The sequence below is a fragment of the Pelmatolapia mariae genome, linkage group LG15 (assembly GCF_036321145.2).
Source record: "Pelmatolapia mariae isolate MD_Pm_ZW linkage group LG15, Pm_UMD_F_2, whole genome shotgun sequence".
In the NCBI taxonomy this organism is placed as follows: Eukaryota; Metazoa; Chordata; class Actinopteri; order Cichliformes; family Cichlidae; genus Pelmatolapia; species Pelmatolapia mariae.
Window position 1 is genome coordinate 12,474,579 of NC_086240.1, and position 17,274 is coordinate 12,491,852.

The following is a 17,274-nucleotide window of genomic DNA, read 5'->3' on the forward strand; positions in this document are numbered from 1 at the left end:
AGTCGTGGCTTACGTCAGCTGACACTAAACTTTACATACGAGCGATAGAATAAACTGAGGTTATTGGGGACATTTGTCTGTGATGTAACACTGTTTTCGGTGTCGGTCGTGTAATGATTTTGTTTTGCAACTTATTGTGGCTGAAGTAGTAAAATTACCCCACTAATGAATTCAGAACACAACCTTAGTGAAGTGTTGCACAACAACTTGTTTGGGTTAAAACACCTGTGACCAAAAACATACACTATTCCAGGCGTTAGAAACACCCATAAAACCCACAAAAACACTCACTCTATGTGTGTGTGTGCTTTTCTAAAAAAAAAAAATAAATCTGATAACATTTGTTTTTTCTCTCTTACACGTCTTACAACCTGGCTTGCATTTCCAGCTGGCTTACTGTATAATGAGGCATTGAGACAGGAATTTACGGATCTTTGAATCAGGTGAATGGTCTTAAGCTACAGCTAAGCTAAACTGCAGCTATTTTAAGAGGCCAGCCCACCAGCATAATGTGTCATTTGTTTCCCCGGGCACCAGAGGTCTTTGAAAAAGAGAGTTTTAAATGAATACACAGTGGCTCATGCTTAACCCAGCAGTCGCTGTCTATAGTAAACATGAGATCAGACTGTTAAAGATTTTGTGCATGTTTTTTTCTTGTCAAGGAGTGACTCAGCTGCTTTTTATCGTTGCCTGAATATTTTTATTTGAAGTTTAACTGCTAATAGTCAAGAGGAAAAAAAATCCTTTGAACAGTTCAACACATTTTAACACGAGAGACACTCTGATCTGAAACTGAGTAGCTAAAAATATTTAAACAATGGCTGTGAGAAAAAACAAAAATCAAACAGGGTCTGGATCACAGCTATGCCCCCAGAAGTACATTGTTGTTGTTATTTTATTTTTCTTTCTTCTGTGTGGTCATCAGAATTAGAATACTTTATGGATCCCAGGGGGGAAATTGCTTTGTTACAGAAGCTCAGTTAAAACATAAAAACAAAAGTTTGGGACAGTGCAGTAGTCTGGTGGTTATTGGTCCTGCCGCTTAGCAAGAAGTTCTTGGGTTCAAATGCAGGCTGGGGTCTCTCTATGAGGAGTTTGCATGTCTGCGTGTGTTCCTTCCTGGTAATATGGATTTCCTCTACAATCCAAAAACATGTGAGGGATTAGGTCAATTGGTGATTCTCCAAACTTTCTTTAAAAAGATAAGTAAAGTGCAATGTTAAACTAAATATTTAAAAATTAAAGAATACTGTGTGCTCTTAAGGGTGAAAATAGCGCAGGTGTCACAAGTTGTTTTGTACTTGATTGAAACACACACCAAAATAATCATTTCCCCAATCTTCCAGTGAGTCTTGCTGCAAATGGGAAACAGATTATGGAAATACAATGCCACAATGATAAGACAGCAAATGTGACACAACAGGCATGTCCAGCGTTTCTCGAGTAATTACAGTTTCCATGCACCTTAAGGTATCTCGATTTTCTGTCAATTTACCCTAGACTGTATTACATGTTGCTGCGTCTTTATAAGAAACACATACACATATAAATGTTAGTCTTGGTTATTTTCGTCAGCTTACAATTTTACATATGCGACTTTTAAAACACATCTTTATGAAGACCAATAAAATGTTATAAATTAATGTCCCCAATGACAAATAAATTATGACTGGTGCCACTTCAGAAAAAACAACGCAGCAACATACTAATACGAGCATGTTGAAGCTAATAGTTTTGACACTGTATTTTTTTCTGCGCCTTTAATTCAAATACAAAACAGACTGATGTCGCTATTTATACATTTTGACTTCCTGGTAAGAGATAAAAAAAAAGAGGGGGAGAGAGTGACAACAGCTATTCTTGGCGTATACTTGTGAATCTCCTCTTCATTTATAGGTGAGTTGCGTTGTTATTGGCTGGAGATGAAACGTGTGACCTCTTCCTCTGTCTTCCATGGCAACTTCAAGCAGTCGGAGGAGCAGGGGGATATGGGAGGAGCGAGCGTTTGAGCTCCAGGTGGTCGCGCAGAATGCGTAAAAACGCACGACAAACTATTACGAAACGAATCGCGATCGTCATCCAGCTCCTGGCACGTCTATGAATGAGCCGCTAACGGAGAAAGCGGTCTCGATTCTCGGCTGGAGAAACCACCGAAAGAGTTCAAAGGCTAGGGTGATGCGTCGCTGAAAGAGTTATCAAGAAAACAGGGACAAAGCGACGCAAGACAGTGCGGGGTCGACTTCAGAGTTTCTTATACAACTTTTTTTTTTCTCTATAGGACCGACACGGTCCATTTCAGCGACAAGTGGAGATATGTTTAAGAAAACCAAGAGTAAAGTGCTGGTGGATTACGCGTCAGAGGAGGACGACATGTCCTGGCACTATCATCACTCCTACAAGGTAATGACACGGATAAAAAGCAAACAGAGGCATTCACTGCTAATAATGGTACGCTTATACTCTGATGAACACGGGAAGCTGTAAAATTGTAGCAATACAAACATCGAAAACTGTATCAAAATGATTGATTTCACCTGTTCAGGCTTTTTAAAAATTACTTTAATAAACACAAATAAGAATATAAAGTAGCCTGAATAATTATACATCTGTTTAAATAATGACAAATCATAATTCTTCTATTTCTTATGTTTTATTCTTATAAAAGTTGCCAAATAGACTTCAAACAAAGAAATGGAGGAGGTGCACAAGTGCTCAAACTCAAGTTAGAAAATGCAGCTTTGAGGTCAAAGAAGGGAGCCTGAATCTAAGAGCTAGAGTGTGTGGACTAATTTTGGCACAATACTGCTCAAGTATAAGAAATATAATTTAAATTAAAACGTAATAAAATAAAACACAGGAGGGTAAATTCAGCATGTTATTGTAGAGATGGATATGATTTAATGTACAGTAGGTTAGGTTTTACACGCAACTTTGAATCTATTTGCAGTTTTTGCAAAGGTCAGAGGTGTGATTGGTACTTAGGAAGTCATGGTTCACAAATGCCTGTTTGTTGTGGGTTGTGGGGTTTTTTTCTTCTTTTTTTGTTACCCATATTTTCCAGGTAAACAATAAGAGAGTGTGAGAGGTCTAAAGAACCTCTTTATCAGCACTTGTAAGCAGCTGGGCTCTGTCATGCTGATGGGAGCATGGGGGAGGATGCACACGCACCCACAGACACACAAGGATAGCCAGCCACGACTCATTGCTCATAAGAAATAGCAAGGTGACATGTTTATCAGTTGAGATTCTTGTGGTGGTGTTTTTAACCACTTGGATCAGGTTTTGAGTAAAAACTTACGTTGAGTGAGCATAAGGTGCTCACATCTAGTTGAATAGTGATGGTCCAGTGAAAGAGGAGGAGGACGGGCAGCTTCCAAATCTCTGGATACATAGATAAATCTGTTAAAACTCATGGGATATTTTATTCCTCATAAAGGTTGGAGTCACAAAATAATGTGCTTTTGTCATGCTTGCGGTATGTAATCAGCTTACTGTATGCATGATCAAAGCTTCTTTAAAAGGCCAGCCATGATTTTAGGTTTCTTTTTGGTAGCGCGAGTAGTGACTCACATGTTTAAGGACATTTGCAACACCAATTACATAAAAATGCTCTCCTTAATCATATCAGTGTCATATTTTACTCACTGCCTGCACCTCCATCCCTGTATACACCTCAGACTACATGTATACATTTGTCATGCAGTACACAATTGGGAAAATCCACCAACACTATTTCCCAACATTTTTCATCTGCTGTTGTGACAGTGCTGATATCTGTGACCCTTGGCTTAGTTTTATCGACCTCCAGTTGGGAAATAACGCATGTGTCCCTTACATGTGCAGGGGACAGAGCTGCTCTGAGTTCAGTTTGTGTCTCTGTCACCAGTGGTCGCAAAAAAAACAAAACTATAAACTGACCTGGGATCAGAGCAGCAGCTGCTCTTTAGAGATCCTGGGAAAGCAATCAAGGAGGAGGTGGGTGGAGGGGGGGTCTTGTCCCGTCTGCATGGCAGTAAAGTACATAAAAGGGTCAGGGGTCAGATCATAAAATGCTGTAAACACAGCAAAGACCCAACAGGATGAAGTCAGGATTAAAGTTATGATAACAAAGTCTGCAAAGGAAAGATTTTTTTCCTTCCAGTTATTCAAACTGACGTAGCTGCACTGTCTGATTTACCACATGCAGAGCCACCGAACAGGAGAGCGAAGCGAATCTGCAGCATTTTTGAATCACAATGAAATTGCAGGGATAGCCTTTTGAATTCTTCTGTACTTTTTAAACAAAAAACAAGAAAGAACCCCCCAAAAAGGATTAATCCACTTTAAAGCTACAAAAGGTACAAAAAGTACCAAATCTACCAATTATCTTGACAAATCGAGGACAGAAAATAGACGCGGTGACAGCCTGTAAGCACAACATGGGAAAAACACCTGACTATTTAAGTGATAATCATGAAGAAAACTAAAATGGTCTTGTTGAGGCTTTTGATTGAGCTCTGTCCTGAACTTTGTGCTGAGTCACACTGTATGGATTTCAGAGTTGTTTTTTTTCTGTACCATTTTTCGGTATTAAGTGGAGCTTTCCTGAAAAAGAGAACATAGCTGGAAACTACTCAGAACAACAATAGTCTGATCTGTTGGCTACTGTGCGCCTACACTCAAGCCATCAGGAGTCAAGTTTCTGCTCAGGAGAATCTGAAATCCTGCTCTTTAGCTTTCTCCACCCACATATATCCAGGTGGCCCAGGAGTCAGCCAGCGACCTTCATTGTGTTATATCTCACACCTCTTCCTCTGTTATTTTGTCTGACAAATACACTTCCACGTATTTAAATCTCCTGATCAAAATCTTATTTTTGCTTATCGTCATCACAAGACAGCAGATCTCTTTGGGTGTAATAGTGGAACTGTATGTTAGAGACCTGCAGTCGGACAGATACAGACAAGTAAAACACACAGATAGGGAGGGAGAAAAGAGCGAGAGCAGAGAAATGCATAGCCTGAAGTCACTGTCATTCCTTTTGTCTATGAACAGTGCACCGGGGCGACAGCAGGCCCTGTGCTTGCTTGCTTTTGCCACTCACTTCTATTGAAGTTCAACAGGCTGCAAGCAGCTGTCAGCTTGCAGAAGGTGCGTTTGCCTGTTTGTCTGTGGCTTACTGCAGTAACACTCCTAAATGCTTATATAAAACCACCATGACTGTGAAGTGGGGTAATAAGAGTATACATCATGTCTAGCGAACCTTTGAAGACCTCACTTCTAAATCATTGAGTCATAAAGAGGATAGTAAAGGTAAAGGAAATGTGATCCCCTGCTGAAGGGAAGAGAGTTGAGTTCCTGGACCTCAGACACTTGTTTTGTCTCACAAGTTTGCCTCAGTCCAACACTAAAAATGTGATAAATAGGATCTGTCTGAATGCTTTCTACATTTAGCTGTTCAATACAGGGGCCAGGAGATGGCTTGTTTCAGTGGGGGAGTCTATTTAATGAAGCCGTTTAGTATAAGGATATTAGTTGAATGGTTATTTAGTTTTTTGATGAATCTAGAAAGAAGGAGAGCCAGCAGAGAAAATATGGGGATTACAACAACAACCTGATAAAGACTACACATTCACTAGGATGGATGGATAACAAGGAACAGGTGAGTTTAATCCAACACTTGGGAGAGTGGGAAAAGACCAAAGGAGGGAAGTAAAAGCCACAAAAGGATCAAACCTTCAAAATAAAACAGGAAATAAACTGAAAGAGGTACATGTTAAGGAATCAACAGCACAAACAAAGAGAAAAGTAAGGGTAATGACAACTGGGATAAAATGAAGATGATGATAAGCCCAAAAAATGTAGGTATACATCAATTCAAATGATGTGGCTAGAGTGTTAATAGTGGTGCTCTGTTCATTCTGCTTCCATGAACAAGCATGTGGCCTTTCTCTCCATTTACAGGCTTTCTTTTAAGCCGAGCTAACTTGCTTGGTATTCAGTCTACAGGCATGATACTGGCATGCATGCTCTCATTTAACCTTTGGCAAAAATGTAAATAAGCATATTTCCCAAGACATTAAACTGTTTCCTTAAATGCTTTCTGTGTCCCTGGGTTTGGAGAATGTGGAGTGTAAATACTGCTTCTTTGGTATTGGAATTCAGAGTGGTTCTTTATCGCCCGGCAAGCTCGGTTGTGAAACACTGCGCTTACATTTACACACTTGTGTGCAGACACAAAGAGGGAAAGTGAGAATGCAAAAAAGGCCGCCCTGGGGGTGCGAAATAAGAACTCCTGATCTCTGTTGTTAGGAGGATTTTTTTCCAAAACACTACTCCCACTTGCCCTGAATCTCCTCCCCCCTCACACTCTCTGTTCTGAAGTTGTTAATGCTTTTTACGCTCAAACAGTAGTCAGCGATTGTGTGAGACTGTATCTTTGATCAGCTCAGGTGGCGGAGACCCAGCAGACTTTGCTCAGACATGTCCAACCACCATTTCTCCTCCTCTGTCCCATAGAGTTAGGAGATGTTAAAAGTTAATGCAGCTTTGATCATTTAGCAGGAATTCTGGCGCCGCTCCTATAGAGGCTTGGCTGCACAATTAATGACTTCAATCAACCTACTTATCATGATTTAATGTCCTTAAGTCTTCTGGGGCAAGTTAAGTAATCAAACTGCAAGTTATGGATGAAAAAAAATTCTGAAGGAGTCTGAAGTTTATCAAACTGTAAAATATTTTCAAGTGCAAATATTGCTTTTGAAAAATGCTTTTGCTTATTTTCACATTTGGCATCTTGGTGTAGAAGTTGAGACAGAATCTAAGAAGAGATATTTATTTAAGAGATATTTAACAGATAATGGCAAAACAGGCTGGATCAAAAACAAGTTAGATGTAAATACAACTGAAATAAAATGATGGGGTGAAACAACACTGACGATCTGTAAGCCGAAATAATGGCTGGTATAAATACTTAGGCCATGATTTAGAAGAGATGACAGAGGTGTCAGGTGACTGAAACTGGTGGGCAGGTGGTAAAAGAAAAGGACCTGGAAATGTCCACAAGAATTCCAGGAAGAAGTGAGGTGGAAAAAGTGTCGTAAGGGAATGACTGAGGTAGTGACAAAGATAATGATCATCAATATATTTTGTAGTGGTTTGTATTTAGTTGTGATGTTTTACTAGGAGTGTACTTCCACAAAAAACATAAAGTGTATTTCAAATTTAATATGAAAAAATGCAGATTTAATTTACCCACCTCTGTTTGAATATATTAAACTATACTTGTTCATTCAGTTATCGTGGTAGTTTTATGATGCTAACAAATGAAAACACTCTTGTAGCATGTAACTAAATGATTACTGTTCTGATAAAAACTCCATTAGGTTTACAGTAAACTTTAGAACTTCTACTTCCAGAGCAAGTGCTTTCTTACTGCGGGCCTAATTCATCCATTTCACACAAATGCCCTTTTTCCTATACCTAAGCACTTTTAAGCTAATGTTCGCGCATCAGGGGCAACTCTGGGTTTGGGATGATTGCCAAGGATACTTCAACATGTAGACTAGAGGAGCTTTGTGGAAGTGCAAATATAACGGTCTTGGAAAAAATTATTAAAATTTAGGGAACTGTTATTGTTTGCTTCTTTCTGTTTCTTGCATATTTCTTGTTAGTGTGCAACTATAGTTAAACCCTACAATAATAAAGTGAAAACAGAGAAAACCCCAACAATCAGATGAACCCCTATGAGCAAGCGATTTGGCAACAATGGAAAGGAAAAACTCCCTCAGGGAGCCTGGCTCTGCATCCCAGTCTGCTTTTAAATATTCTAGAAAACATGTATGCTATGCCTTCTAAGGATGCTGCCTAAGGGAAGCATATGTAATGTAAACAGAATTGGTTCTAGGAAAGAACCCTGTGGAACTGCATAGTTAAAGTATTTGAAGAAGACTCCCCATTTACATGAAGAAATTGGAGTCTATTAGATAGATATGAGTCAAACCACTGCAGCGCAGTGCTTTTATTACCTACAGCTTGCTTTTATTACCTACAGCTTGCTCTAATCACTGTAATATCCCAGTAACAATGTATATAACCTACTACAGTCTTGAGGAGTCATTGTGGAATAAAAGTGGATAAACATGCAAGTATTAAAGCAGACCATAAAAATTGCTATATAAATAATAAGAGGTAGAATATTGGTGAATGGAGTTATTTACATGGTTAAAAAAAAATGCACAAGCCCAGTGGCAATTATATAAAAGCCAAAACAAAGGGTGTCACATAACACAAATAACACAAATATTATACAACGTCTATATTAAAAACAAAGTCTGCAGACTGAAACACAATGAGACCAAAATAGCTCTGTTCAGTCCACATATTGTTGAGGACCATTAAGGGAAGAGGTCATGGGTTTGTTTTCTCTCCCTTTTGTTTAAATCTGCCCTCAGAGCTTAGTGGTTTCCCCCCCGTCTCTCCCAGCTCTCTATCCATCCATCCATTCTTCCCTCCATCCCTCTATCTCGCACTCCAAACACGGTGTGTTTGTGTTAGCCCTTGAAAACGGTTGCCTCCTTTTTTTTTTTTTTTTTTTTTACAGGAAGGCATGCGCACAGTCCGCAAACACACAATCCCTGCTTTAAAATGTGAGAGTTTATGTTTTGGGGTGGGGAAAGGTTGCTATTTGTCTTAACTCACTGTGGCTGTGTGTGTGTCCTAGGACAAAGACATACAAGGAGAGGAAGAGGATGAGGAAGCCGTCACTGCAGTCTCCAAGGTAAACAGCAGCTTCACAGCTATTCAGACAGAACACAGACGCAAACACACTATCTGCTTCCAAACATACATCAGCTTACACAGTTTTACACGTGACGGTTGTTCCCTCAAAGATATGCACTCAGGCGACCCACGCTTATCTTTCTGTGCACACGCTCAGAACATCGCAGGAATCGACCCTGAAAGAGTCAATCTTATGTCGCCCAAAACATCCAGATGCTTTAAATGGCCAATGCTCTGTCAGTTCACACACGCACGCATGCACAAGCTCAGTGTCACTGCACTGTTTATCTGTAAACACACCAGCTGTCAGCCATCATCCCCTGTGTTATCCTTAACCTTATCGCTGGAAAACTGTCTGGGTTGTTTTGTCACTATGTGCGTTTGTATTGTCAGCCTTATCCCAAGAAAGAAAAAGTTAGGTCATTTTGATCTTTCAGTGGACTGTTTCCTTTATTTAAATCAGTTCAGTCATCTAAGGCATCGGTTTTTATTTTGTGGAAAACTCTGATGTCATATCACAACATGGTTTTGTAAATAGTTTGAGCAAAGCAAAATTACAAATCGGAATATTTTCCATTCAAAAGCATGATGCAGGTGCATTTGTAGCTCAAGATCGCAGTAATCACCAAAAGAATTAACTCAGTGCTTTTTTCCATATTCTGAATGGAAAGTCTCTGCAAGGTTTAGGTAGAGTTATTACAAAGTGTCATTTTATACCACTTGTGTAATATATTTTTAGTTTTGACAATCAGTATTTATCATATTCAAGTGAAGTAAACACCAGAGATGCTTCACTACAAGCAGAAACTCCTGAAGCGACTGGAAGTAGTGGCCTTCCCGTGATGGTCTGGTAGCAAGGTGGTCGGTAGCCACTTTTCTGGGAATCCTCTCTTTTTTCAGCAGGTACTTGAGGGTCACCAGCATTTTGCCCCTTAACTTGTATGCCTTGCCTCAGTGGATCAGAGAAGATAAAGTTAGTCTTCACTTGCAGAAGGCTTCCACCTGCGAGTTCTCATCAACCATAACAATACTGGGCTTGCTAACTCTCTAGTGGCTCTCTTTAATTCTTTACTTTCCTAGCTGATCTTCTGCAGGAAATTGTGCACTGTTCACAGCCAACTTTGACAGGAAATGACACTGCGTGCCATTCTTTGACAAAGGCCTCATCAGCCAGATTTTACTACTTGGCTTTCTTCAGATCATGAGAAATGGACAGCGTGTCCTGCTGGGGCACAACAAGTTTGACTAGCAAGATGGTTTTTGTGCACCTAGATAGGAGAATCACATCTGGGTGGAGTGTTGCATCTCCTAGTTAGAGGTGTGGTGCAAAATGTGGGGCAGGCAGTTGTTGTTGCCTTTGAAGCCACGTCCCCTTCCCTTGGAGGCTGATAGCCTCAAGTGGTGACAGCCTGGTGTTTATTAGCTTTGACCCACTCGAAGTCCGTCCATTTGGCAATTTCTCTTACGGCTTTATTCCACCTCCACCCAGTGCTTTGGGACATCCAGTTAAGATGTGGTTCAAGGTTAGACCAGGCCTGCTCCACACTGCATACAGGTTGTGTAATCATAGTGAAGTTCATTAAGATCATACATTTTAAACCCCTAAAATTAGCCAAACATGTTCATGAGAAAGCAGCAACGATTAAAATGTATTACAGTGACTGTGTGTAAACATCCATCACAGTTTGCACACGGCCTTCCTGGTTCATTTGAAACTTCTAATGCGTGTGTACATTTTTTCTGTTTAATAAGCAAGGATCTTAAAACCTGTCTGACTGCTTATATTTGAATTTGTCCAGGCACTGATACATGTAGCACTAATTATGTCAGTCAGTACTGCATCCTCACAGCTCTTAGAAACAATGACCAAAATATTTAATATAAGATTTAAGGAGTCACAAATTAGCTGAACTGAAAGTGAGTGTGCTGGAGGAAAGCTCATACCTGATCAGTTAAATCAGCTTGGCCATCACTGCTGTAAATATAATAAACAATGGTTTTATTATGAGGGTTTGAGGACATGTGTCCTTTGTCTGTGGAGGTGAGTTTTATCTCAGCGCTCTGTTCATCTTATAATCTGTGCTGACGGCGGGTCTTTACTCAAAGGCGTGCTGTGTGTGAACTTGTTAAGCCTGATTTGAAACCGCACACAGGTGATTCATTGTCTTTCAACCCCGGCTGGTCGCTCGCTTTATTGTATAGCCACTGTATGTGACTTGGTTCACAGGACATATTTCATACACCGTCCTGTTTTTGAGGACAGGGTGGCCGAGCTGGAGAAGGGAAGGAAACTGAGCATTCTTTCTAGGAGCTGGGCTTTTTGGAGTGGAACAATCAGTGTGGAAGAAAAACAAGGCTGAAAATAGCCACAGACACTGTGGAAGGCTGCAATTCTTTCACCCTCTGTTGTTCCATGCTCATATTAGGACTCACTAAGTGCACAGGGAGCCCTGAAAGTGGAGGTTACCTGTTGCTGTTTCGCTCTACAATGCCTCAACAATTTTCATTAAGCTTAATGAATATGCTTTTGTACTTAAAAATAGGCTTTCATGGGCAGATGCTTCTTTACTTTCAGAACTACCACTCTATTCTATACATTTTATCTAATGCTAAAAATAATGAATTGAATAATGAATTGGTTAACGAGTCAAACTGCAAATTAATGAACAAAAAATATACCCCAATGACTATCACATGAGGCCTCTAAAACCACTTGTGTGCTTTCAGTCCAAAGCTAAGCTAAAACAACCAGCTGCTGGCTTCAATTTCGTGGGAAATATGGGAACATGTTATTATTCACTTTATCAAATTCAAACAAGCATATATCATAAATGTTGTTTTGTTGTTGTTATTGTTTTTGTTGTTTTTTTTTTTAAATTATTATTTAAAGCTGTTTTTGGTGTCATTAGAAAAAGCAAATCCACTAGAACTTTTCAAGGTATTGCAATTGACCCATAGTCCTGTGTTTTCGCTGGGCTCTGTTTACAGAATATAAAGATTGTAAATTATGCATAAAAACAAGATTGGGTTAAGATATGTGCTAAGAAGACAACTCTCACCTTGCAGAGGAAAGGTAGCACAGGGCGTAGAGTGGGTTGTTTATTAATTGGAGGGTCAGTGGTTTGATTCCTGCATATGAAAGTTCAGTATCTTTTTTTGTTTTTCTCCTTTGTGTTGTTCTACCCCTTTAAACGGTTGCTTCTGGTGCACTGCACAGTTTTTTGATCAATTATGAAATTAATTGGTGATATAAATAATGTTCATATGTAGCCCAAATACACTGCATGTAGCAGAGAGGCAGAGAAGTTGACATCCAGCAACAATACCATAACTGGACCTGTGAATATATACATGTGGATGATCAATACCGAAGCTAAGGGTTTCACATAACCAAGGCCTGATTGTGAGCTTAAAACCCCCCTGAATTTATCCCCAATATCAGAGGTATGGAAAGAAGAATTTGGTCCATAACACCTCCATTGTTCTGCCAAGCATGAAGCTGTAGGTAAAGCTGTCTCACACAGAGAGCCAGCGAGCCATTTGCTTTACCTTCTTGGCCAGTCACTGAGCTGCTTTGGATCTAGAGACCCAGAGGTTAATGCCGAAGAGCACAGTGGCAGAATAGGCAGGCCTCTATTTGTGCAGGCATTCATGCAAGCACATACACTCATACATGTCCAATTCAGAAAGGCTCCAACTCTTTCGGCATCTCTGGTTTCTTTGCTGGACAGCTTGAACTGCTTCTGCAAACCTTATCCAGTTTACACTCGATGGCACTCGGAGAACAAGAGCTGGGCAGTCAAGAGTTGAGACAGGGTGCTGAAACAGCTGAGATTAGGTTTTGTAAATGTTTTTGGATGATAATAAACAACAGGAAACTGGCAGGGGGGCAGTTGGCCCGCAGGCATGTTCAGGATGAGAAGTGAGTGGAGGATATTTGGTTTTTTTTTTTTCTACTTATAATCAAAGAGACTTCCTCTGAGTGAGATGCACAGGGAGATATGATGCATTTTCACTGAGAAAAGTGTTTAAAGATCCATCACAGATATGAGCTGTATCTTAAGTATTTGCATGTGTCTGGGTTTACAGTAGTTTTAGAGCTGGTGGAGCCTATGTAGTGGTAGTTTTGTAAAGTTTGTTTTATCTGTTGGTGACAGATCTTATCATAGGTGTTCCTGTTTGGCTTTGGGAGACAGCTGATTTCATATCCAGCTCATTGTTTGTTTGTTGTAGCTGCTGGTGGCATCCTCTGGTCAGAGATCTGTGCAGGTACTGCACACAGAGCCCTGAACTAAAGTCCTCCTTCATAGGTATGAGAACAATAAAAGCAGTTGAAAGGTCATGTCAGGGTTAAGCTCATTAATCATGTAATATTGTGTATACTGAGAATGCACACTCAAGCAAAGGCGAGCACGGATGTGAGTAGGAGTCAAGACCTTGATAGCTGACCTTGGGAATTCTTCCCAGGCGAGAAACAAAGCCAAAACTTTGTTCCGCGGTCGCTAAGGACGGCTGCGTCAGTGCTCGGCGGAAATCTGTGAGGGCATGGCAGGGAGGAATTCTGATGTGACGGGGAGGCTGGGATTTTCAGAGGGAGTGGAGGGTCTCCCGGTGGAATGTGCTCTATGCCAGTGAGGCCCATAACAGAAATTCCCCCCTCCCCAATCCAAAAAAATAAATAAAAATTGCACGTTCATCAGTCTGAACATGCTGCTCCCCTCAATTCCTGCAAAGCCAACTTTGTGAAATCCTCGTCTTCATGGTGTATCAATTACTCACAAACAGACATACAGCGATAACAAGCTAACATGCAACAGATGAGTGAAATCGAGTCAGATCGGCATTTCAAAACCACAAAAACACTCTCTTGTCTTGCTGGTGTCTCTCAGGAGGCCAAAGTGAAGAAGATCATGTCCAAGAAAGACAGGAGGGAGAAGAAGATGTTCTCATCTAAAGATGACGAGCGCTTCTTGCTGACTGGAGAGAAGCTGGCTGACCGCAAAGGGTGAGGTTATGTGCTTATTACCTTTATCATATTCCAAATATTTCTCTTACTGGGGGGAAAAACAGAGCTAACACAGAGTAGAATATCTGACAGAAAATAAGTCCAAATGAATAATAAGAATAAGAAGCCGCTCCACTGTTTTCGCTTCTATCATGGTGTAGATGGCAATGTTGTAAGAAATGGTCTTTCTGAAATTATTGATTACCGATCAGCAGTTCTATATAGACATATTGGTTAATAGCATGCAGTAAATGCACAGTCATGTCACAGCTACCCACAACATTTCTGGTTTCCATCATGTTTATACAGAGGCACTCAGTAGCCATTACTGGTCAAGTGTGTGAAGTACAAACATTTACACTCCTCACTAAATATAATGGATCCATGTCAAAACCACTTGTATTTGTGTGTGTGTGTGTGTGTGTGTGTATTTAGTCATGTCACAGCTACCCACAATAAATAAATAAATAAATAAATATATATATATATATATATATATATATATATATATATATATATATATATATATATATATATATATATATATATATATATATATATATATATATATATATATATATATATGCATGCATGCCAAAGCTTTATTGTCCAGCTGTTGCTAACTTTCAGACCCCTTGAGGAAGTGGAACATGTATGACGGTGGAAGTCTTAATCAGTTCACTTGCTTTGATAAACAACAGGAATTCCTATATAATAGCTCACTGTAAGTCTCAAGTGTTTCCCACCCAGACACTCCTGTTTATGTAGGACAGGGGGGAGGAGGAGGAGGAGGAGGATGGAGGAGGGGTGGTTCTTAGTAAGTGGCTGTTGTATATCAAAATGTTTAAGACTACAGTTATGGTTATAAGTTTACAGACGCTCATCATTGGAATGTCATGGTGATTTTGTACTTTGAATGATTTCTTTTAACTTTTCTTCTACCAGGAATGATTGTACAGCAAACATCTGCAATGACTTTAAAAATCAAGAATTGGGTGAATGTATTTTTTTTTCTAATCCATAGGCTCAAATATCTGCATAAAATATCTGCATACACTCACTTAAATCTCTACCATTTACTCCTCGTTAGTTATCGTGGAGAGAATTGTAAATTTAGCCATTTCCAAACAACTCCATATTTCAAGATCATCAGTTCAAACAACTGCGCGTAATCAGATGTTTTTCAGATGTGCCATAACTTTTCCAAGGTTTGGAAGAAACCCCAAACTGTCACGCTCATATGAAAGAAAATTGATTAAATGTTCAGCATTCAAAAAGTTCAAATCTGCTATAAACTGGAATGTGCTTTCAAGTAACCCAGAAAAAAAAGTTCAAAATGATAAAAAAAATCCAAAATGACCTCGATATTAAAATGTCAGTGAATGCAAATTTCTGACCACAACTGTATATTTATTTCCTGCTCAAAGGTCTCACAAGAAAATCAAGGATGAGGAGAAGGAGAAAGAGAAGAAGGACAAGCCAGAGAAGGCCAACTGCTTCTGGGAGAGTGTTACGATGACGATGAGGCAAATCTCCCCTGCCAAAAAACTGGAGAAGATAGAAGGTTGGGAACCGCCACACTTGGAGAACTTCGCTGAGACTGCTCCTGATGAAGCGCCGGTAGGCAAGAGCCAAAATGGGGACATGGCAGAGTCATCCCCCAGCTCCCTGAGCATCCCGGCGACGGCGTTAGAGCTCCCCTCCTGGCGTGGACGGGGTCAAGAGGAGGACTCCTCCCGCTACGCTAACCTGTTGGACTCCAATGATTCAACAGCTGCCGTCACGTGGACGGCCCGTGCTAAAGTCAAGCTGGCCGGCATCAGCAGGATGAGCAGAGGGATTGTATCAGAGAGTGCAAGTGTATGGGAGGGGTTTAAATAGCAGCACTTTATACCTCTGTACTATCAATAAATCTGACAATCTGAACCAAATATTTCTTTCTATCTAGCTCTGGACACAACCAATGTTAATGTCAACATCACGCTGACATGTTGTAGTGAATCTGAGAATATAAGACAAAGTATTCTGACTGAATTTGTGACTTTTAAATCACAAAAACTACAACTGAACAAAGGAAAACCTTCAACTGCTGTACATTTTTATCTGCAATACTCACTGGCATGGCAATTAGATCAATAATGTTGCCAAGAAATAAGAAAAGTGATTTTTATTTAATCTTTGGGGGTGTCACTGGTAGAGACTCAATGAAGAATATCCTGCTGAAGACGTTTTTGTTGGCTCTCACTTCCTTCCTGTCTATGCAGTCGCAGTATGTGAGCGATGAATGTCTTAAGCCTTAACTTGTATATTAATTATGGGCTGTGCAATCACGAAACAGCTTATGACATAGCATTTACGTGTGAAATACCCGTGTGTGTTTGAGAGTGACGGAAAATGACTTTGTGGGAAGACAGCTGGCATCACGGCTCTGAGATCTGACGCTCTGTTGTCGTATTGGGGCTGATGCTGCACTCGTGCCATATCAGACTTATAATAAGTATTTCTGATGAACATTCACGTCAAAATCTACATTAAAACTGAGAAAACTAAACTTCTGGCATGTAATAATTGAAAAGTGATTTAAAAACTCAATGGATTTTGTAATATGCTGACAATACATTGCATTTTAATCCCCAAATGACCAACTTTGTGATCAACTCACCATCTTTATGACATGAACATTTGTAAGATCTCATCTGTAGCATCTATCCCATATGATGGCAAAGCAGCTCTGCTGGTGGTTTCATGGACGGATGTTTTTAAATCTGATGCTGGATATTTGTAATTTTGCTAATGATGGAAAAAGTAAACGCCAAACTAATACTAGGACCATTTCTCATGAGAAGCAGTAGCTCCGTGCACTTGTGCCTTGTCATTAAAATGACATCATGTGTTTGCTGTAAACGACCAATCCGCTGAGCTCATTGATGCACCTGTATGTGCTCGACCACACTTCCTGTCTCCAGTTACAAACCAGTGTCTCAGGATGCTATAAGCTTCACCAGCAGGAGCAGCAGAAGTGTTTTTGTTAATTCTTAAATGCTGTGTGATATATTATGTATATTGGCTATAACACATACAATGAAGATTCTTTTTTTTTCCTATGATGATTTTTGTTTTCGTGCTTTCCATTGATATGTACTCATCTTTTCTTCTTTTTAAATGGGTTATTTGTTTGATACTGAAATCTGCTTCATCACAACCAGATGTGTACACATATGCAGCTCCACTGGCCGGGATGCCTGTGACTTGTATTTATTCACTAAAAGGCTGGGACTCATTTTTCTCCAGAATAAAGATCTAGACTGACACGCTGCCTCTGCTTCTTTCAACACTTTGCGAGTGAAGTAAACACACTGGACTTTGCTTTTAGAAACTATCTGGACTAATTCAGTGATCCAAACAGAAACGGTCTACTCTGATCCCCCCCCCCCCCCCCCCCCCTCTCTCTCTCACACACCCATATAAATAGAAAGAATACTGCAAATATATTGTTCTGTTAATAATTA

General features: G+C 40.0%; 1 protein-coding gene across 1 annotated transcript; it reads left to right on the forward strand.

Annotated features, from left to right (window-relative positions):
• Nucleotides 1–2,029: 2,029 nt before the first annotated feature.
• On the forward strand, nt 2,030–17,076 carry si:ch211-225h24.2 (uncharacterized protein LOC564539 homolog). The gene is made up of 4 exons (XM_063495502.1): nt 2,030–2,400; nt 8,702–8,758; nt 13,650–13,765; nt 15,193–17,076. Exons 1-4 carry the CDS (start codon nt 2,314–2,316, stop codon nt 15,644–15,646), a joined length of 714 nt encoding a protein of 237 aa, XP_063351572.1. The 5' UTR covers nt 2,030–2,313; the 3' UTR covers nt 15,647–17,076.
• The last annotated feature ends 198 nt before the right edge of the window (nt 17,077–17,274 follow it).

Excerpts from the sequence above, each read along its gene's own strand:
- si:ch211-225h24.2 (XM_063495502.1), top strand. The coding sequence starts at position 2,314 with ATGTTTAAGAAAACCAAGAGTAAAGTGCTGGTGGATTACGCGTCAGAG. Across the intron at positions 2,401-8,701 it reads ACTATCATCACTCCTACAAG|GACAAAGACATACAAGGAGA; the intron begins GTAATGACACGG and ends TGTGTGTCCTAG. Across the intron at positions 8,759-13,649 it reads CCGTCACTGCAGTCTCCAAG|GAGGCCAAAGTGAAGAAGAT; the intron begins GTAAACAGCAGC and ends GGTGTCTCTCAG.